Source organism: Mya arenaria, chromosome 5 (genome assembly GCF_026914265.1).
Source record: "Mya arenaria isolate MELC-2E11 chromosome 5, ASM2691426v1".
In the NCBI taxonomy this organism is placed as follows: Eukaryota; Metazoa; Mollusca; class Bivalvia; order Myida; family Myidae; genus Mya; species Mya arenaria.
Window position 1 is genome coordinate 61,735,182 of NC_069126.1, and position 22,472 is coordinate 61,757,653.

At 35.3% G+C, this 22,472-nt stretch overlaps 1 protein-coding gene across 1 annotated transcript; it reads right to left on the reverse strand.

Moving 5' to 3' along the window:
• Positions 1 to 1,792: 1,792 nt before the first annotated feature.
• On the reverse strand, positions 1,793 to 21,434 carry LOC128234849 (protein lifeguard 1-like). The gene is made up of 11 exons (XM_052949392.1): positions 21,317 to 21,434; positions 18,362 to 18,436; positions 17,706 to 17,784; positions 17,411 to 17,464; positions 16,709 to 16,799; positions 15,839 to 15,876; positions 13,691 to 13,736; positions 12,973 to 13,014; positions 11,543 to 11,632; positions 11,084 to 11,131; positions 1,793 to 6,061 (listed from the first exon to the last, which is right to left on the reverse strand). Exons 2-11 carry the CDS (start codon positions 18,426 to 18,428, stop codon positions 5,912 to 5,914), a joined length of 705 nt encoding a protein of 234 aa, XP_052805352.1. The 5' UTR covers positions 18,429 to 18,436; positions 21,317 to 21,434; the 3' UTR covers positions 1,793 to 5,911.
• Positions 21,435 to 22,472: the final 1,038 nt, after the last annotated feature.

Consider the following 22,472-nt stretch of genomic DNA (forward strand, 5'->3'; position numbering starts at 1 on the left):
CTTGTCTAATTCCCCTGGGTCTGCCCGCCGCCCCCCCCCCTGGGGCAAAATATTGATAGGTGCATAAATTTAGGCAAAGATAAAAACATGAACTATGCACATGTTCTAAAATTAATGTCATGAATAACAAACACATTGTGTGTGTGTGTGTGTGTGTGTGTGTGTGTGTGTGTGTGTGTGTTTTCATATTAAATTCAGTTATAAGTATACTATTGATAATAGTAATACAAAAAGAAACAATGCTTGACTACATGTAAATCAAATTTGTAAGTTAACTCAGTACTTCAGGAATTTTATTATTTTTCTTTTGTTTAACTATTGATTTTGTTGCAGCAGATGCACTTCCACGACCAGTTGCCTTATGTATTTCTGCCAACTGATCGTCTAATTTTAATTTTTATGCCGACGCATTTCATGTGGAATCTTATCCTGCATGTTCTATTTTCGCAAATAACTAAATTATCGACGAATTCTGGCATTTCACATGAACAGAATGTTTTTAATTTGAAATTCATAGGGATCGCGATTTTTCAGTTTCTTTATGAAACGGATTTATTTTTTATTTTCTAGACAGCTGACTAGATGTTCCCTCATTTCATTTACAACGAAATTGACTTTGTATTTACATAGCCATTCTTAAAACAAGAATCCACAGCATTAGCAGTTGCAAAGACACCACAGGCATGTACATTTGGTTGTTATAGAAGTCGTGTAACTTTTATAAGCTGAGATTTGTTACTTTTTATAAATTAGGAGCATCGTAGTTCCACCGATCATGACGACTTTAAATAAAGATTCTTGTATCTTGTAAGTTATATTTCATTTGTAAAATAGCCTTCCGAATATTTCGGAAGTTTATTTATTATCATTTTATTTTGTCAAGGAACTCTTCATAACAGGTTTATGGCAATACACAATAATGTCATACCATAAAAGGTGTAAATGCGTTATGCAACGCGTGTCAGAGATTAGCGAATGTCCCTCGTTAAGGGCATGATGAACGGATTAGCCACTTTTTTATTATACAAGCACGGCTACTGTTCGGTTCATACCCTAAAAAGATTGTTGTTTGCCGAACAAAAAAGTAGGAAAAGAAGGGCCCGCTTGAAAGCCTGAAGACATGTTCCACCATTAAACGTTTTTCTTCAACAATCGTGGGATAATCCTCAGACAATAACTCTTACTTAAGATTTAACTTGGACAGCTTTAACCAACTTGATAAGACAGTCGCACAACACATTTTTTATGTGAACGTCTTTTGCAAATTTCAAATAAACCTCTCACATACCTACGTCAGGCCCCATTGTCACAAAAATACTTAAGTCAAATCTCAATCTCAACTCGGCCCGCCAAATAACGTCTAGTAATTAAAATCGTACAAGTTCTTGCACTTTTTTTTAAAAAGCACATTCTGTCAAAGAATATGTGAACTTAAAACTTTGGTAAAAAAATCAAAGAAAAATAAACTATGTGCCATAAAATTTGCAATTGTGTAAAACTCAAGTACTAATTTTTGCTCTATAATTAGTTTTCTTTGACATATCGACCAAACGTTTTGATCAAGATCTTTATTCAGAAAAAAGGTTTTTAAAAAAAAATGTAAATGCATGTTGTAATTTTTTGATAATTTGTGGTAAAATGAGTTGAGATTAAGACTTGATTTAATTGTTTTTGTGGTATTGGGGTCAGGTCCCTCTGTAGTAGCGTGCAAAACATAATCGATGGTTGTATGTGACAGAGGTTAAACCCGGCTTTTTAAAAAAAGTTGAAAGAGACCAAGTAAAAAAGGAACAAAGCTTAACACCTTTATTTCATACATAGACAATGTGACACACATTGCATAACATATCATTAAAATAATTATATACAAACAAAACAGAACCAAAATATACATAAACAACAAATAAAATGTGTGTACATTCTCCTCCTTATCATTGCAAGTATCAATCCAGTAATAAACTGTTTCCAGACCAACCTATTTAACATTTGGCGGATTGTTCAGAACTTGGTATAAGTTAACAACGTGATTAACAACATCGATGTTAATTTTTGAATGTGAAATATTTAAGGATGTACACTTATAAAAAAATATCTAAACAAAAAAAGTACAGCTGAACGTGTTCTCTTATCTTGTAAGAAATACGGCAGATCATTAGTGTATCCATTAAACTTTCTGAGGAGAATTTTTTAAAAGTTAACAATAATTCAGTTAACAACGTTGTTAACTTTAACAAAATTCTGAACAAACGGCCAGCTGGTAACTTTTAACTGACATGTTTATGCGTATAACGTTAATGAAGACTATTAATAGCGTTACAATGGTGTCCCAATCAAGTCAGGGTATGCACAGTTTTGAAACAGTTCTAAATGTAAATCTAGTGACTAGAAATGATGCTGTAAACATGAAACTGAATGAAAACTAAAATAACTTTGATTTTCAATTTAGAAACAAGTATTAAAAAACAATACTTGTTAAAACATATTATGTTACTTTTTAGAAATATGTTAAGGAAAGGTTGAATGGTATACTTGGACAATCAGTCACATTGAAAGCAATAAAGCAAAAACTTAACATTTTACATTAAAGATGCACTCTTACTCCCAAATTAGATTTACCACAATTAATACAATTGTTTAAATATTCCAAAAGGGATAAATAAATGTGAATATCTATGGTTCTTATGAAGGATACCGAGTTTAATTTGGAAAAAAGTTGACTAAAACACAGTATTTCTATCTTATGCGACTATAGTAAATCACTATAAATCTTTTAGCATTCACCAATCATTTAATATTTACAATTACAATCTTGTTATCAGAAATTAATGTTTTCCATAAATGAACTATTTAGTAGGTAGTTAAAGGTTTATCACTCAAAATATAGGTTTGTTATATATATTATGTGTATGTATTGATTTTGAATAAGAGTGTCACTTTAATATTTACCAATAAAGCAGTATAACCTGTGATATTCAAACAATACAGTAATCGTACAACACATGTTAATTAGATGAACAACACTAAAACATAACTTCAATGAACAATTAACAAATAATATAACATTTATTACTGCAATTTTTAAATCATTTTCAGAGCTACCCTAGTTGTGATGAATACCCATAGACACCATCTTGACACAGGAAGAATAAGTAGTTGCGGAATAAATGAGTGACATCCGAAAGAAATTGCAGGTGCACAACAGCCCGTGCTGACCAACATTCCTATCAAGTTTCATATGTGTAGGTGCAATACTTAAGGTGCTAAATTCGATATAATATATTTCAGACCATGTTTTACTAATTCAAGGGCAATTACTCTTGTTAGACTAAGTAAACAGGATTATAAGTTATTATGTATAACACAGGACACAGGGAACTCCTATAGGGTATATCTGAGTGTTAATGTGAATGTACAATGACTATAGTTGAGTATTAGTTTGAAAAAGTGGATTTTAAAATACTAATACTAATACATACAATGAATGCAATGGTAGGATAAATCAAACATGAACATCATGATACAAGAACTAAGTAACATAGTGTCTAAGTAGATTCAATCTTTATCATAAATGTAAAGGTTTGAAGGTCAAGAAAATAAATCTTAAGTTTCTCAAGCACCTTTTTATTGATATTGGGAAGGGGTACGCTAGGGAGTGCAGGAAGGGTGTGGAAGGGGCCCAGTATGGGGCGCAGTAGGGGGTGCGGGAGGTGGCACAGTAGGGGATGTTTGAGGGGGCTCAGTAGGGTGTTGGAGGGCTCTGGAAGGCGGTCCAGGAGGTCGCACAGTTGGGGTGTGGGAAGGGGCAGGGTAGGGTGTGTGGGAGGGCTTTGGAAGGGGAAGTGGGAGGGAGCGCGATAGGGGGTGCAGCGGGAACTTTTATCTTATTTTACTGTTCATCTTTATTTGATTTTTTACATTATTAAGAAAACAAAAGAGGGTGCAAAAAAAAATGCGGTGCTTGAGAAACTTAACATTTATATTTTGCCTTATATATGCTTCATATTTAACCCATGATTATGATAAAATGAAATTATACCTTCACAATTTATCAAATTATAAGACTCGCAATATTTTGCAATTATTAAAAACACTTCTGGAATTTATGGCACAATATCCTATTAAAGCCTGATTTTATCACTAGAATATCTTAAGCAAACTAGACAAGGTTTTACATTGCCATTTGCCAAAAGAGATATAAATACACTTAAGTAATATCCTCCCAATTGGGGGCATAAAAATAATTTTGCAATTTCAAACACTGATTTATCAAAGACAAGTTATTTGAATTCCCTTTGCGATGCCCAAAGATAGTAAACAGCAACAATCAGAAATGTGTCTTGAAGTTTATGTTTGAAAACATTTTCATAGCATATCATTAAGTTCTACATAAAAATGAAACTTAGATTGCTATTCAAGTTCCCATGACCTTGCAAACAGATCATGCCATTTACAGTTTTATTTTTAGAAACAATTTTTTTATAAAATTATATTGCTTGCATATATATGTTACATTTAACGATAAGACATATTTCTGCTGGTCATGGTTGTTTGCGCCAGGCTACATGTGGAATTCATAATCTATAACATGGATATGGACAAATGTTGGGAACAGACAGAGGAAGCAGCAACTTTATGCTCGCCGTATAGAGAGCAGCATTATGCTCACCCTGAAGAGAGTGGCATAAGAAAGCATAACGCTGCTCACCCTGGAGAGAGCCTAAAGTTGATGGCCCAGGAGAGAGCATAATGCTGCTGGCCCTGGAGAGAGCATAACGCTGCTGGCCCAGGAGAGAGCATAACGCTGCTGGCCCTGGAGAGAGAATAACGCTGCTGGCCCTGGGGAGAGCCTAAAGTTGATGGCCCAGGAGAGAGCATAACGCTGCTCGCCCTGGAGAGAGCCTAAAGTTGATGGCCCAGGAGAGAGCATAACACTGCTTGCCCTGGAGAGAGCATAACGCAGCTCTCCCTGGAGAGAGCAAAACGCTGTTTAAAAAATCTTAGTTCATGAAATTAAATGCATCAATATCAGTTTTGCATAGCTGTCAAAAATCTTAAGAACGAAACAGATTTAAAGATAGAAACAAAAATGTTAAATTTCCACAATATTAGAAGTGAGGATTTCACTTCTTTTTCTTCAGTTTTAAAAATGAATACTTAGTTAACTTAAGTGAAGTCACAACACTGAGAAGCTATGTGCAATGTGTCACATGCATATGAAAATAAACAAACAACTACCTTAATAAAAAGTAACCTTTCACATCTTATGATATGCACGATATTTGCAATGCTGAAAAGATATTGATTGAAACACACACTTTGTAGGTTGATGCATTTTTAATGCATTATAATGTTTTTATTTATTTAACCTTAATTATCAAAACAAAAAAAGGCATATGATTTCAGTACAGATAAAAAAATATTAACAATATTTTGGCATTCTTTGTGGAACTCTGGTATTTATGGCCAGGTAGCTATTAATTGAAAAACACTGTTACACCATATATTAAGGCTAATATTTTTTATCTGTACACAAAACATGCTTAGTTTTTTTTGTTTTGATCATAAATCTAAAATGAGTTAAACATAAACATGCATTACAATTTTTTTTTAATGCATCAACCTATATTGTGCGCCTCTAAGGATTTTCTGTTAATCCACATTAATTCAATGAAGAAGTCAATAAAAACAAATACTTCTAGAGAGAGTCAATTATTTAAACAAAATTCAAGCCCTTTCCTCAGTCTCCTCAGAGTTTCCCCATTCCCATATGAAGAAAATGAAACAGGCAGTTTACGGACAAACAATTTCTACACCCTTGACCCAATCATCGGTTCAAACATCCCTCAACAAACAAACCTCCTCCAAAACCCATTTCATACTATCCAAATATGTTTCTCTGCCACATGTTCGTCTAGTTCCTGTTCCCAACAAGTGACAGGATGAACAAGAACAGGTTGATGATATCCAAGTACAGATTGAGGGCCGCGAAGATGTACTCCTCCGGGGAGATGGAGTACTTGTGTTTACCGCCCATCATCATCTGCGTGTCAAACACCAGGTACTGAAACACACAAGGTATGCATTATTAAGTGAGAAGTAACAAGTGGTTCAGTTTACCAGGTACTGAAACACACAAGGTATGCATTATTAAGTGAGATGTAACAAGTGGTTCAGTTTACCAGGTACTGAAACACACAAGGTATGCATTATTAAGTGAGAAGTAACAAGTAGTTCAGTTTACCAGGCACTGAAACACACAAGGTATGCATTATTAAGTGAGAAGTAACAAGTAGTTCAGTTTACCAGGTACTGAAACACACAAGGTATGCATTATTAAGTGAGAAGTAACAAGTAGTTCAGTTTACCAGGCACTGAAACACACAAGGTATGCATTATTAAGTGAGAAGTAACAAGTAGTTCAGTTTACCAGGTACTGAAACACACAAGGTATGCATTATTAAGTGAGAAGTAACAAGTAGTTCAGTTTACCAGGTACTGAAACACACAAGGTATGCATTATTAAGTGAGAAGTAACAAGTGGTTCAGTTAACCAGGTACTGAAACACACAAGGTATGCATTATTAAGTGAGAAGTAACAAGTGGTTCAGTTAACCAGGTACTGAAACACACAAGGTATGCATTATTAAGTGAGAAGTAACAAGTGGTTCAGTTAACCAGGTACTGAAACACACAAGGTATGCATTATTAAGTGAGAAGTAACAAGTGGTTCAGTTAACCAGGTACTGAAACACACAAGGTATGCATTATTAAGTGAGAGGTAACAAGTGGTTCAGTTTACCAGGTACTGAAACACACAAGGTATGCATTATTAAGTGAGATGTAACACGTGGTTCAGTTAACCAGGTACTGAAACACACAAGGTATGCATTATTAAGTGAGAAGTAACAAGTGGTTCAGTTTAACCAGGTACTGAAACACACAAGGTATGCATTATTAAGTGAGAGGTAACAAGTTGTTCAGTTTACCAGGTACTGAAACACACAAGGTATGCATTATTAAGTGAGATGTAACACGTGGTTCAGTTAACCAGGTACTGAAACACACAAGGTATGCATTATTAAGTGAGAAGTAACAAGTAGTTCAGTTTACCAGGTACTGAAACACACAAGGTATGCATTATTAAGTGAGATGTAACAAGTGGTTCAGTTTACCAGGCACTGAAACACACAAGGTATGCATTATTAAGTGAGAAGTAACAAGTGGTTCAGTTTACCAGGCACTGAAACACACAAGGTATGCATTATAAAGTGAGAAGTAACAAGTGGTTCAGTTTACCAGGTACTGAAACACACAAGGTATGCATTATTAAGTGAGATGTAACAAGTGGTTCAGTTTACCAGGTACTGAAACACACAAGGTATGCACTATTAAGTGAGAAGTAACAAGTGGTTCAGTTTACCAGGTACTGAAACACACAAGGTATGCATTATAAAGTGAGAAGTAACAAGTGGTTCAGTTTACCAGGTACTGAAACACACAAGATATGCATTATAAAGTGAGAAGTAACAAGTAGTTCAGTTTACCAGGTACTGAAACACACAAGGTATGCATTATTAAGTGAGAAGTAACAAGTGGTTCAGTTTACCAGGTACTGAAACACACAAGGTATGCATTATTAAGTGAGAAGTAACAAGTGGTTCAGTTTACCAGGTACTGAAACACACAAGGTATGCATTATTAAGTGAGATGTAACAAGTGGTTCAGTTTACCAGGTATTGAAACACACAAGGTATGCATTATTAAGTGAGAAGTAACAAGTGGTTCAGTTTACCAGGTACTGAAACACACAAGGTATGCATTATTAAGTGAGAAGTAACAAGTGGTTCAGTTTACCAGGTACTGAAACACACAAGGTATGCATTATTAAGTGAGATGTAACAAGTGGTTCAGTTTACCAGGTACTGAAACACACAAGGTATGCATTATTAAGTGAGAAGTAACAAGTGGTTCAGTTTACCAGGTACTGAAACACACAAGGTATGCATTATTAAGTGAGATGTAACAAGTGGTTCAGTTTACCAGGTATTGAAACACACAAGGTATGCATTATAAAGTGAGAAGTAACAAGTGGTTCAGTTTACCAGGTACTGAAACACACAAGGTATGCATTATTAAGTGAGAAGTAACAAGTGGTTCAGTTTACCAGGTATTGAAACACACAAGGTATGCATTATTAAGTGAGATGTAACACGTGGTTCAGTTTACCAGGTACTGAAACACACAAGGTATGCATTATTAAGTGAGAAGTAACAAGTGGTTCAGTTTACCAGGTACTGAAACACACAAGGTATGCACTATTAAGTGAGAAGTAACAAGTGGTTCAGTTTACCAGGTACTGAAACACACAAGGTATGCATTATAAAGTGAGATGTAACACGTGGTTCAGTTTACCAGGTACTGAAACACACAAGGTATGCATTATTAAGTGAGATGTAACAAGTGGTTCAGTTTACCAGGTACTGAAACACACAAGGTATGCATTATAAAGTGAGAAGTAACAAGTGGTTCAGTTTACCAGGTACTGAAACACACAAGGTATGCATTATTAAGTGAGAAGTAACAAGTGGTTCAGTTTACCAGGTACTGAAACACACAAGGTATGCATTATTAAGTGAGAAGTAACAAGTGGTTCAGTTTACCAGGTACTGAAACACACAAGGTATGCATTATAAAGTGAGAAGTAACAAGTGGTTCAGTTTACCAGGTATTGAAACACACAAGGTATGCATTATAAAGTGAGAAGTAACAAGTGGTTCAGTTTACCAGGTATTGAAATACACAAGGTATGCATTATTAAGTGAGAAGTAACATGTGGTTCAGTTTACCAGGTACTGAAACACACAAGGTATGCATTATTCAGTGAGAAGTAACAAGTGGTTCAGTTTACCAGGTACTGAAACACACAAGGTATGCATTATTAAGTGAGAAGTAACAAGTGGTTCAGTTTACCAGGTACTGAAACACACAAGGTATGCATTATTAAGTGAGAAGTAACAAGTGGTTCAGTTTACCAGGTACTGAAACACACAAGGTATGCATTATAAAGTGAGAAGTAACAAGTGGTTCAGTTTACCAGGTACTGAAACACACAAGGTATGCATTATAAAGTGAGAAGTAACAAGTGGTTCAGTTTACCAGGTACTGAAACACACAAGGTATGCATTATAAAGTGAGAAGTAACAAGTGGTTCAGTTTACCAGGTATTGAAACACACAAGGTATGCATTATAAAGTGAGAAGTAACAAGTGGTTCAGTTTACCAGGTATTGAAACACACAAGGTATGCATTATAAAGTGAGAAGTAACAAGTGGTTCAGTTTACCAGGTACTGAAACACACAAGGTATGCATTATTAAGTGAGAAGTAACAAGTGGTTCAGTTAACCAGGTACTGAAACACACAAGGTATGCATTATTAAGTGAGAAGTAACAAGTGGTTCAGTTAACCAGGTACTGAAACACACAAGGTATGCATTATTAAGTGAGAAGTAACAAGTGGTTCAGTTAACCAGGTATTGAAACACACAAGGTATGCATTATAAAGTGAGAAGTAACAAGTGGTTCAGTTTACCAGGTATTGAAACACACAAGGTATGCATTATTAAGTGAGAAGTAACAAGTGGTTCAGTTTACCAGGTACTGAAACACACAAGGTATGCATTATTAATTGAGAAGTAACAAGTGGTTCAGTTTACCAGGTACTGAAACACACAAGGTATGCATTATTAAGTGAGAAGTAACAAGTGGTTCAGTTTACCAGGTATTGAAACACACAAGGTATGCATTATAAAGTGAGAAGTAACAAGTGGTTCAGTTTACCAGGTACTGAAACACACAAGGTATGCATTATTAAGTGAGAAGTAACAAGTGGTTCAGTTTAACAGGTACTGAAACACACAAGGTATGCATTATTAAGTGAGAAGTAACAAGTGGTTCAGTTTAACAGGTACTGAAACACACAAGGTATGCATTATCAAGTGAGAAGTAACAAGTGGTTCAGTTTAACAGGTACTGAAACACACAAGGTATGCATTATCAAGTGAGAAGTAACAAGTGGTTCAGTTTAACAGGTACTGAAACACACAAGGTATGCATTATTAAGTGAGAAGTAACAAGTGGTTCAGTTTAACAGGTACTGAAACACACAAGGTATGCATTATAAAGTGAGAAGTAACAAGTGGTTCAGTTTACCAGGTACTGAAACACACAAGGTATGCATTATAAAGTGAGAAGTAACAAGTGGTTCAGTTTACCAGGTACTGAAACACACAAGGTATGCATTATTAAGTGAGAAGTAACAAGTGGTTCAGTTTACCAGGTACTGAAACACACAAGGTATGCATTATAAAGTGAGAAGTAACAAGTGGTTCAGTTTACCAGGTATTAAAACACACAAGGTATGCATTATTAAGTGAGAAGTAACAAGTGGTTCAGTTAACCAGGTATTAAAACACACAAGGTATGCATTATTAAGTGAGAAGTAACAAGTGGTTCAGTTAACCAGGTATTGAAACACACAAGGTATGCATTATAAAGTGAGAAGCAACAAGTGGTTCAGTTAACCAGGTACTGAAACACACAAGGTATGCATTATAAAGTGAGAAGTAACAAGTGTTTCAGTTTACCAGGTATTAAAACACACAAGGTATGCATTATTAAGTGAGAAGTAACAAGTGGTTCAGTTTACCAGGTACTGAAACACACAAGGTATGCATTAATAAGTGAGAAGTAACAAAGAGTTCAAATCATCAGGTACTGAAATACAAATCAACACAATTTTTTCCCCATTTAAACACTATGGACTGAAAAACAGAAGTAGTTCAGTTATTTCAACATTCAAATACCTGGTAAGGTACTATAACACAAAATGTTAGTTTTGCTATCTGATCACTTTGTATTATGTTATAAAATTATGACAAATTTTTGGATATATTTTCTACTTAAAATTGCTATTAAATCGAAAAATAAGCATAATTTAATCAGAAATGAGGGTGACATTATGAATCTAAGGAAACGAAATAACAAAGTTACAACTTGAACAATGAGAATGTTTCAAAGACTTACGAACGAGAAGAGGAGGGCGCCGAGTGAGGAGTACACAATATTTGCATACTGAAACACAGAACAAACAGCATTGCATCAGTATAATTATATCAAAATTGCATCTCTTGAAAGCAAAAATAAACAAACATCAGATTTCTTTAGATAGTGTGCGGGATTAAACATTCAAATTTGCAATTCTTTACGAATCCAAGTGCGAGGTTGCGAATTTAGAACTTGGCTGAATATTAATTTACCAATGACAGTCAATGTTCAGATTATGATTTCGCAAATATTAAGCGTCATGAAATTGTTCGAAACCAGGAACTAATCAAAACAAGATTCGCAAAATTCTTTGCTGTTAGGTGTATTTAAATAAATTGATAAATTAAAACAATGACTCAATTAAAAACATTTTTTTAACAAATTTTTTTATCTTTGAGCGAATCCCTCTTTAAGTTATTTTTTTTCATCACAACTTACGTGGTTCTGAATGATGAGACAAAGCAGTCCGAAGCAGAATAGCACGATCAGGAACACGAACAGGAGACCTCCCAACATGGTGAAGTCCCACTGAAACATATACAGACATGCTTGCCCATGTTGAAACGAGGTTTAACGTTTAAACATCATTTAAGTGACGAATGATTGTCCGAAAGACACAATTTGTGAAAGCTCTTGTACCGCATTAAATAAATTAAATAAACATATTTGGAGCCACCAGGCATTTAAATTCAGCAATACTGCTCGAGGAAATGACAAGCTTTATTGGACATTGGATACCCTTGCTGTTGATAGTCTAAACTTGTTTGCTATTCCATATATAGCATTTTATTTTGCATTTTATGTCGAATTATCTACGTTTACAGCTTGAATTAAAAAATGCATAAAAAAGATGGAGGGGCAGTGTTCTGTGTCCAGGTACTGAAACACACAAGGTATGCATTATAAAGTGAGAAGTAACAAGTGGTTCAGTTTACCAGGTACTGAAACACACAAGGTATGCATTATAAAGTGAGAAGTAACAAGTGGTTCAGTTTACCAGGTATTGAAACACACAAGGTATGCATTATTAAGTGAGAAGTAACAAGTGGTTCAGTTTACCAGGTATTGAAACACACAAGGTATGCATTATAAAGTGAGAAGTAACAAGTGGTTCATTTTACCAGGTATTGAAACACACAAGGTATGCATTATTAAGTGAGAAGTAACAAGTGGTTCAGTTTACCAGGTATTGAAACACACAAGGTATGCATTATTAAGTGAGAAGTAACAAAGAGTTCAAATCATCAGGTACTGAAATACAAATCAACACAATTATTTACAAATCAACACAATTATTTCCCCATTTAAACACTATGGACTGAAAAACAGAAGTAGTTCAGTTATTTCAACATTCAAATACCTGGTAAGGTACTATAACACAAAATGTTAGTTTTGCTATCTGATCACTTTGTATTATGTTATAAAATTATGACAAATTTTTGGATATATTTACTGCTCGAGGAAATGACAAGCTTTATTGGACATTGGATACCCTTGCTGTTGATAGTCTAAACTTGTTTGCTATTCCATATATAGCATTTTATTTTGCATTTTATGTCGAATTATCTACGTTTACAGCTTGAATTAAAAAATGCATAAAAAAGATGGAGGGGCAGTGTTCAATATAATTCTTATTCTTATCCTCAGACAAGCCTCAGTGATTCCATTCAGTCTATTGGTCAGTTATTTTTACAGTCCAATCAAAACACTCAGACTCTACTGTTAAACCTAAGTTAGATTTATGTTGGTTATTTTTTACAGCTCCTGACCTACTAACCCACTTTTGTTGGAGGTGAACTTGGAAACAAACTATTTATTCATTTTGGCCCTAATTTGGCCAAACTCTTCTGCAAAAAGGAAAGGCTTACCCTGGTCTGGAAGGCAAAGATGGTCAGTCCAACGGCAACAACCTGTATAAAGAAAATAGGGTGAATTGCAAACATAGACAGATTTTGGTACACTTGTGTTAAGATTGAACAAAAAAGAGCGCTGTGGAGTAAACACCAATGCATTGCTGTTGTTATTTTTTCTATAGTTAAAAGCCTTGCTATTTATGTGCATATTATCTCTGGCAACATGTGTACCAAGTTTCATTTGAATATCTTGAAAGTATTTTTGAGTTATGGCCAAGTTTTTGCACTATGACAATGCTGGAGATAACACCAAGGATATTACAATACCTTCACTTTTATTACAATACCTTCACTTTTATTCATTATATTCATTGTTCAAGCTAAAAAGGTTAGATAAGTTACCAATAATTAGGTTAATAAAACTGTGACTTACATTTGTAATTAACTTTAATTTCAGACTATAATTTGCTTTTTTGAAGAAGACTTATCTAATGTAATACACAGTCTAGCAGGTCGAACTTTTAATATGCATATATTTTCTAGACAGGTTGTGACTTTGGGTACATTTAGTTCCGAAATGAAATTACGCAGATTGTCACTCCTGGTACATGTTGCTCTGAACAAAATTACAGAGGTTGTAATTGAGGTACATGTAGTTCCGAATAAATTTACGGAGGTCATCACTTTAAGTAGTAGTGGTAAGTAATAAGGAATGATAAAATATCCAACTGACTGCAGTGATTCCGCATGCCATCAGTACATACTCCGTCTTGTAAGTCCTGTCAATAAAATGTTTGGAATATATAAAAATTATCCTCAAGAATAATATATAAAATCACAAAAAACATGCTATTTTTTTATCTTTTTTTTTTAATTTTTGGCATCACACGTTCATTCGGAGATAAAATAATAATTTAGTATATATGAAAAAAATCCAGGTACTTTGTATTTTGGGAAAATGACCATTACCCTTGGAATAGGGAATTTACCAATTGTTTTTCATCCAACATTGGATTTTTTCTATACAAAACTAGAGCTGTCACAGGAGTGACGAATACCCCCAAATGCCGCCTGGACACAGGAATGGCAAACCATTCCTTTGAAAAGAGGCCATAACTCCAAGGTTACTGCATACTGCATCTTCTTTTATCATGCATGTATTGTTTTATTTAAATCTGTTGAGTAATTTAGAAGTTACACTGCTGACAAGAAAAACTAGCCTTGCATGAGTTATCGTCCGGAAACCGTTTTTCTATTTTTAGTAACAGTGACCTTGACCTTGGCCCCACCAGCCCCAATATCGAACTTGACCTGTATCTTCTGATGTTACACCTGTGTACCAAAATTTGTTCAAATCTGTCTAGCCTTTCATGAGTTATCGTCCGGAAAACGTTTTTCTATTTTTAGTAATAGTGACCTTGACCTTAGCCCCACCAGCCCCAATATCGAACTTGACCTGTATCTTCTGATGTTACACCTGTGTACCAAAAATTGTTCAAATCTGTCAAGCCTTTCATGATTTATCGTCCGGAAACCGTTTTTTCTATTTTTAGTAACATGACCTTGACTTTGGCCCCACCAGCCCCAATATCGAACTTGATCTGTATCTTCTGATGTTACACCTGTGTACCAAAAATTGTTCAAATCTGTCAAGCCTTTCATGAGTTATTGTCCGGAAACCGTTTTTCTATTTTAAGTAACAGTGACCTTGACCTTGGCCCCAATATCGAACTTGACCTATATCTTCTGATGTTACACCTGTGTACCAAACTGTATCTTCTGATGTTACACCTGTGTACCAAAAATTGTTCAAATCTGTCTAGCCTTTCATGAGTTATCGTCCGGAAACCGTTTTTCTATTTTTAATAACAGTGACCTTTACCTTGGCCCCACCAGCCCCAATATCGAACTTGACCTGTATCTTCTGATGTTACACCTGTGTACCAAAAAATGTTCAAATCTGTCTAGCCTTTCATGAGTTATCGTCCGGAAACCGTTTTTCTATTTTTAGTAACAGTGACCTTGACCCCACTAGCCCCAATATCGAACTTGACCTGTATCTTCTGATGTTACACCTGTGTACCAAAAAATTTTCAAATCTGTCTAGCCTTCATGAGTTATTGTCCGGAAACCGTTTTTTCTATTTTTAGTAACAATGACCTTGACCTTGGCCCCACCAGCCCCAATATCGAACTTGACCTGTATCTTCTGACGTTACACCTGTGTACCAAAAATTTTTCAAATCTGTCTAGCCTTTCATGAGTTATCGTCCGGAAACCGTTTTTCTATTTTTGGTAACAGTGACCTTGACCTTGGCCCCACCAGCCCCAATATCAAACTTGACCTGTATCTTCTGATGTTACACCTGTGTACCAAAAATTGTTCAAATCTGTCTAGCCTTTCATGAGTTATCGTCCGGAAACCGTTTTTCTATTTTTAGTAACAGTGACCTTGACCTTCGCCCCACCAGCCCCAATATCGAACTTGGCCTGTATCTTCTGATGTTACACCTGTGTACCAAAAATTATTCAAATCTGTCTAGCCTTTCATGAGTTATCGTCCGGAAACCATGAAAACCGACAGACCGACCGACAGACAGACCGACAGACCGACCGACAAGCTCACTCCTATATACCCCCTCAAACTTCGTTTGTGGGGGTATAATAATTTTTGTTGAATATACTTTTTTTTAACCATTTCTTTATAACTTCTATTACTTAAAACTACAGTTTTTAAACATAACTAAAGGTAAGGTGGAAAAACCTTTTAGTCATTGGGTATATAACTGAATGCTGGATATAAAAATCCCCCCAAAAAACCTTCTGGCATTGTACCATAACTACAGGTGACCCTTTGAGATGGGAAAAGTAATAACACTTACCCAGACACAACACCAAGCATGAATCCTTCCAGTACAGTCTGAAAATACACAAAAAGAACTAATGAGGACTAATTTATAAGACAAATATACTGAACTTTCTCGTGGCCTATCAAAATGGTCAGGGCTGCTATTCAATATTGGTCTTAATTGGATCTATGAACGATGTAGCTAATCGGATTACTTGTTATAAATAACTGACCAATAGAGTGAATCAAGTCGATGATGTGTGACCCTAAGATTAACTTAAGTTGCATAAAGAATACCATCCAAGTACTAGTTTTTACCAAGGAAAGGGACTCAAATTTATTTTTTACTTTTTTTAGCTATCAAATTTCCCCACAGGCTGAAAGAAATAAGTAAATATTTTGTGGGGTAATTGAAGAAGGCACTATGCACCATTACAATATAGGTTATGGTACATGTACCTTCTGGCATTAAAGGTACTAGATAAAATCCAAAATCAGCAAATACAGTATTTCATCAAAACAAGCCTGTCAATACATGTACAAACTTTTATGAGGCTGATAATACATAACTTTACATGATTAAAAGAATATTTTGTCACTGTTTCAGCTGAATTGATAGTCATGTGATTAGTACAAAAACATTTAACAACCCTATTTTTTACTTTAATACCTGGAATTTTCATGATAGACAGAATTAGTAAATTTGTGGATTGGAAAATATGCAAATTTTTATGTGTCGTAAGCATTGTGGTACATGAGTACCGTAATTGAGATTCAATGAGTTGATCACAACGATATCCATTATATTAGATGTTGAGCAATTTCTTATTTTCTTGAACTTGTATCATCTTATGTCTAGTCCCTTTTATCCCACAAATATATTATATTAAACAGTCCTGCTTACAAAGACGCCCAGGAGCACAAAGTTGATTGGGTAACTTCTTCTGACATCCGGACAGCATGACAACACAATCAACACAACAAACGTCAGCACCCTACAACATAACGCAGACTTGGTATTGGCTTTGGACACTCATTTTCAAGAAACAAAGTTAATTACATTAAACAGTGGTTGAAATTAGCACAACACAGCAAGACGTGCACTGGTAAAATGCTGTCTCTGCTTGCTCGAATTCTTGACATTATATAGAAGTGCATGTTGTAAAATTTTAATCGCAAGCACTATTATAGAAATTCAGGCTTTTTCATCCGAAACCTTAGTTTCAATGACTGTCCAACATACTCATTTCTCATTTATTAAGAACGCAACCATGCACTTTTTTTCAATTCATATCTGAAAATTGGTCAACACAGGATGCAGCATATGCCTAGTAAGGGACTGTTTTTATATGTTTTAGTAATCGTAACAATTCTGATGCTGGGAGTCTTCAAAAAATGAATACTGAAATCATAAAAACAGTCCCTAACTGGAATATTAATTTGAAAAAAAGTTCATGGTTGCATTCCACCTACAACAATAATACTTTGCAGCCCTGACAAAAATAACCATATAGATCTGAAAATTTTCCTAAAGAGTTAAGTTTTAGAATATGTTTAGCAAGTGAGTAACATTTAAAAACATGTGCATGTATATAAATTCACTTACATGGCTACAATCACAAGCCAGACGTTGGTTGCAGCATACTGTTTGATTGGTTCTCTGAAATGAACAAAGACAATGACTACACACCATGTAGCAATGTTTCTCTTTCTCTCTAGACCCATGATTTCGAAATGTGCGAGTCTAAAAGATGTATTCAAGCAGATTTAAAAATAAATCAGTGTGTAACTAAACATTTGCTTTGTTGTGTTTTTCCTATAGCCAATACAAATCTTTACCACTACATTTGACTGATCCTCAGACTGTTTTCTGTCTCAGACAGATTTCCACTCATACTCACACATAGATGAAGATGCTTATGATAGCAAATGTGACGAGCAGTTGAACCACCAGAATTCCATACACCTTCCTGATGAACCCTGTAAAATGAAAAATGTTATAGCCAATGGTACAATAATATGTGCTTCATATATTAATATAAATTAAGTTGTGAATGTTAAGATCTATCACTCTTCTTTATGAAATAATTGAGCGATTGCAGTCAGCAGGTTTTTTTGGCCAAATTTACAGCAAGTATTCTTATAGATTAATGGAAGCATTTCATGCATACCCAATATTTTTAGAAAACTGTGACGTCAGAAAGTATTTATTGCCTATGAAACATTCTATGAATGAAATTCTTCTATTGTAATTGGTGGTACAGAATAGTTGAATTTGTTTATGCTATTTATATTCAAAGAATTAACCTCTTTATTACAGTTTGAGCTTAATTGTTTAGGATAGGCTGATCAGCATGTATTTAGACAACAGGATAGGCCTCCACTTATAAGCATTTATATATATATATATATATATATATATATATATATATATATATATATATATATATATATATATATATATATATATATATATATATATTAAGACATAGAATACCTGATACAGAAATATAAATGTTATACAATTGGCAGTAAGCTGAAATTCCCGTCCACCTACCATGTCTGATTTCCTTGTCTGAAAATCCAGTGAAGTCATCAGCCAGATGTGATTCTTCGTCATACATTCTTGTCTCTGAAAAATTATTAAAATAAAATAATTGCCAGTAATCAATTATTTAACTGCAACCTAATAATGAAAACAGGTTTTCAATGATTGAACTTCAGTCTTCATGGTCAAATTCAGTTTCAACTGTTTTTTTCTATTTTTAGTTACAGTGACCTTGACCCTATTGATCCCAAACACAATCACATGAAAGTCCTCCATTAACCCTACATACCAAGTTTGGTCACAATATATCAACCTTAACTAAAGCTATTCAGTACCAACATTTTTTTTCTTATTGTAGCAAAAGTGACCTTGACCCTAGGAGCCCCAACACACAATCTCATGAAAGGTATCCATAAACTCTTCCCTATATACCAAGTTTGGTCATTGTATGTCAAACCTAACTTAAAAATTTCAGTACCAACAGTTTTTCTATTTTCAGTAACAGTGACCTTGACTTTGACCCCAGGGGCCCCAAAGGCAATCCCATTAAAGGTCTCCATTAATCTTCATATATACCAAGTTTGGTCACTATAATTATGTCAAACCTAACTAAAATTATTTGATACCAAAGGTAAGTTTGACGCCACTCGCGAAGGCTGTATTTGAATAATGAAAACACCATTGATGATCATCAATGCTGCAAAGGTGACGTAGTGAAAAAAAATGTTTGTAAACAGTGACCAAAAACAAATCAAGCTAGCTCTCCACATGTTCTAAATATACACTGAGTTTGGTGTCCATACGATGAATGAAACTGCAGTTTTTCGCTAGAAACAAAATTTCTGTATTTAGTGATGGTGACCTTGACCTTTGATGGATCTGACTCAGAAGCTCTCCACATGTTATTAATATACACACCAACTTTGATGTCCATTTGATGAAAGAAAATGTAGTTATTCGCTGGAATTGAAATTTCTATATTTAGTAATGTTGACCTTGCCCTTTGGCTGAACGAAACCAAAAGCAATCCTAAGCGATCTCTCTCTTCATATGTTCTTATGCACCAGTCCATTGTAACCACGGCCCCCCAGGTCCGGGGAATAGGGGGGACTTTGACTTTCGGTCCAGCCAACCCCGGGTAAAATACCCGCCCTGCGGGCACGAACTGGTGGTAAATTCCAGCCAAATACCCCCGCACCCCAGGGACCCTAGGTTAGGCCCATTCCCCGCTATATTTTGCGCGAAGACAAAACCACCACATTCACCCGGCACTGCAGGGACACCTGAAAGGTAAAAACACGGCCCTTTTCCCCGGCTATCCCAGTATACCCCCGGACCTGGGGGGGGGGGGGGCGTTGTTACAATTGACTGGTGCATTACTATACACTTAGTTCGGTAACTATATATGATAAATGTAACTCAAATTAATCACCTGAAACCAAATTCATATTTTTAGTAACTGTGACCTTGACCTATGATGGACTGAACCCAAATGCAATCCAAAGCGAATTCTCCACATGTTATAACTATACACCAAGTTTGATGGCCATATGATGAACAAAACTAGTTATTTGCTTGAAACACCTAGTTTGACGATCGCCCGAGCACCTGAATGCCCACCTACCCCATTGATCGCCCAACCCAGTGCCCAATGACATACACAATTCTAATGAGCATCCTTGTATGATCTGTAAACTACCGGAATCCTTGTCACTTTCTGTATATGGAAATATGATTATAAAGGTGTACCTCGTAGAACATTACATATATTAAAGCTTAAAAATACCCCAAACAACATTTACGTATAGTTTAATTAGATTTTGGTACCAAAAACATTTCAGTAAAGTTTAATTATTATTTCTCAGGGGATTCCGGTAGCTTGGTCAAATCGTTATAATCGGCAATCCGACCTGCAAACTACCGGAATCCTTGTCACTTTCTGTATATGGAAATATGATTATAAAGGTATACCTCTTAGTACATAACATATATAAAAGCTTAAAAACACCCCAAACAACATTTAAGTATAATTTAATTATTATTTCTCAGGGGATTCCGGTAGCTTGGTCAAATCATTATAATCGGCAATCCGACCTGCAACCTACCGGAATCCTTGTCACTTTCTGTATATGGAAATATGATTATAAAGGTATACCTCTTAGTACATAACATATATTAAAGCTTAAAAGCACCCCAAACAACATTTAAGTATAGTTTAATTATTACTTCTCAGGAGATTCCGGTAGCTTGGTCAAATCGTTATAATCGGCAATCCGACCTGCAAACTACCGGAATCCTTGTCACTTTCTGTATATGGAAATATGATTATAAAGGTATACCTCTTAGTACATTACATATATTAAAGCTTAAAAACATCCCCAAACAACATTTAAGTATAATTTAATTAGATTATGGTAGATTCCGGTGGATTCCGGTGGATTCCGGTAATAAGGGGATTCCGGTAATTCTATGGACCGATCTGTAATTAGCTTAGCATAAATATGTATGATATAACTCATACATTAGTTGAAATGAAATTTGAACAAATGGGATGGCTGTATCATGTAACTATGAAAAACTGTGATCCAATCTTTGGTCAGCAGTCTTATATCACTGGTTTGCAGATATATCAGCAAAACTGGCTTATTCAAAGACAAAAAATAAAAAAGTGGGAAAACAGTGTGCATGTTATGTAAACTAATCTATCAAGACATTACCACTCATTCGGCGTGTAAGTGAGAGAAAAAAACATTCGCTCAACTGTTATGAGTCTGAGCGTTTAATTTCTATACAGACCTCAAAACAAATTATAACCTACACTAATACGTAGTGTATCCGAATTATTTCTAATCCGAAACGTTATACGCTACTTTCACTTTCAAAACATGGGATTTAAAGAAGATTATCGCATATCAATGTGTATCTCATGATAAAACCATAGGAAGTTGTAACAAATGTACAAACCGTGCTTTTTCTGACAATGTCAGTACATAAAAATCGTTAAAGTATGCTTTATTCGTCAATCTCACGACGTGATTGATCATACGAAGCACACAACAGTTTTATATGCGACCGATTTGCGCTCTGGACTGAAATAACGCAATGGCAGTACAAAATTCAGTAGTAGTAGTAGTAGTAGTAGTGGTAGTGGTAGTGGTAGTGGTAGTGGTAGTGGTAGTAGTGGTAGTGGTAGTAGTGGTAGTGGTAGTAGTAGTAGTGGTAGTGGTAGTGGTAGTGGTAGTGGTAGTGGTAGTGGTGGTAGTGGTAGTAGTGGTAGTGGTAGTAGTAGTAGTGGTAGTAGTGGTAGTGGTAGTAGAAGTAGTGGTAGTAGTAGTAGTGGTAGTAGTAGTAGTGGTAGTAGTAGTAGTGGTAGTAGTAGTAGTAGTAGTGGTAGTAGTAGTAGTGGTAGTAGTAGTAGTGGTAGTGGTAGTGGTAGTGGTAGTGGTAGTGGTAGTGGTAGTGGTAGTAGTAGTAGTAGTGGTAGTAGTAGTAGTAGTGGTAGTGGTAGTGGTGGTGGTAGTAGAAGTAGTAGTAGGCAACATTAATTTTAGACCAAACTTCATGCAGTATAAAAACAAATTAAAACTACTTGAGAATGAAGATTCATATTACTCAAAATGGAAATTCTACAAGCAATATAACTGATATAATTATAACAGGTTTCATAAAAGATATAAAGAGACCCGACGCCAATTTGAGTACCAGATCCATGACTAAAGTTAACAAGTATTCGGTTATGTTTTATATTTTTAAAAAGCTTAGATAATCATTCATATTAGGCAATGGTGGTGACATGTACGCAAGGCCTTTTCCCAACCAATGGCACCTTTCACCACTCTCCGAAATTGGGCCATCTGTTGTTGCCCTACCCGGCACTTGAACTACCATAGAGTTGTGTACATGCGTCCTAACGCATTTCGAGATCAGCCCTTGTCGATTGGATGCAATCAATTTCTCTGAAAGTGAATTGTTGGTGAAAATATGTTGGCAAACAAAACCGTTATAGCAACTTTGAATTTTAAAGTCAATTTTCTCAAAACACTAACAAATGCTGTTAGAAAAATCTGGAACTCGGTGAAAGGTCTCTGCCTTACATTGGGTAAACAAAGACCGGGCACTA

Coding starts and splice junctions, on each gene's coding strand:
- LOC128234849 (XM_052949392.1), bottom strand. CDS start 18,428: ATGTATGACGAAGAATCACATCTGGCTGATGACTTCACTGGATTTTCA. Junction 13,015..13,690: donor TGGCATGCGGAATCACTGCA/GTCAGTTGGATA, acceptor TTCTTTATACAG/GTTGTTGCCGTTGGACTGAC. Junction 6,062..11,083: donor GCGCCCTCCTCTTCTCGTTC/GTAAGTCTTTGA, acceptor TGTGTGTTTCAG/TACCTGGTGTTTGACACGCA.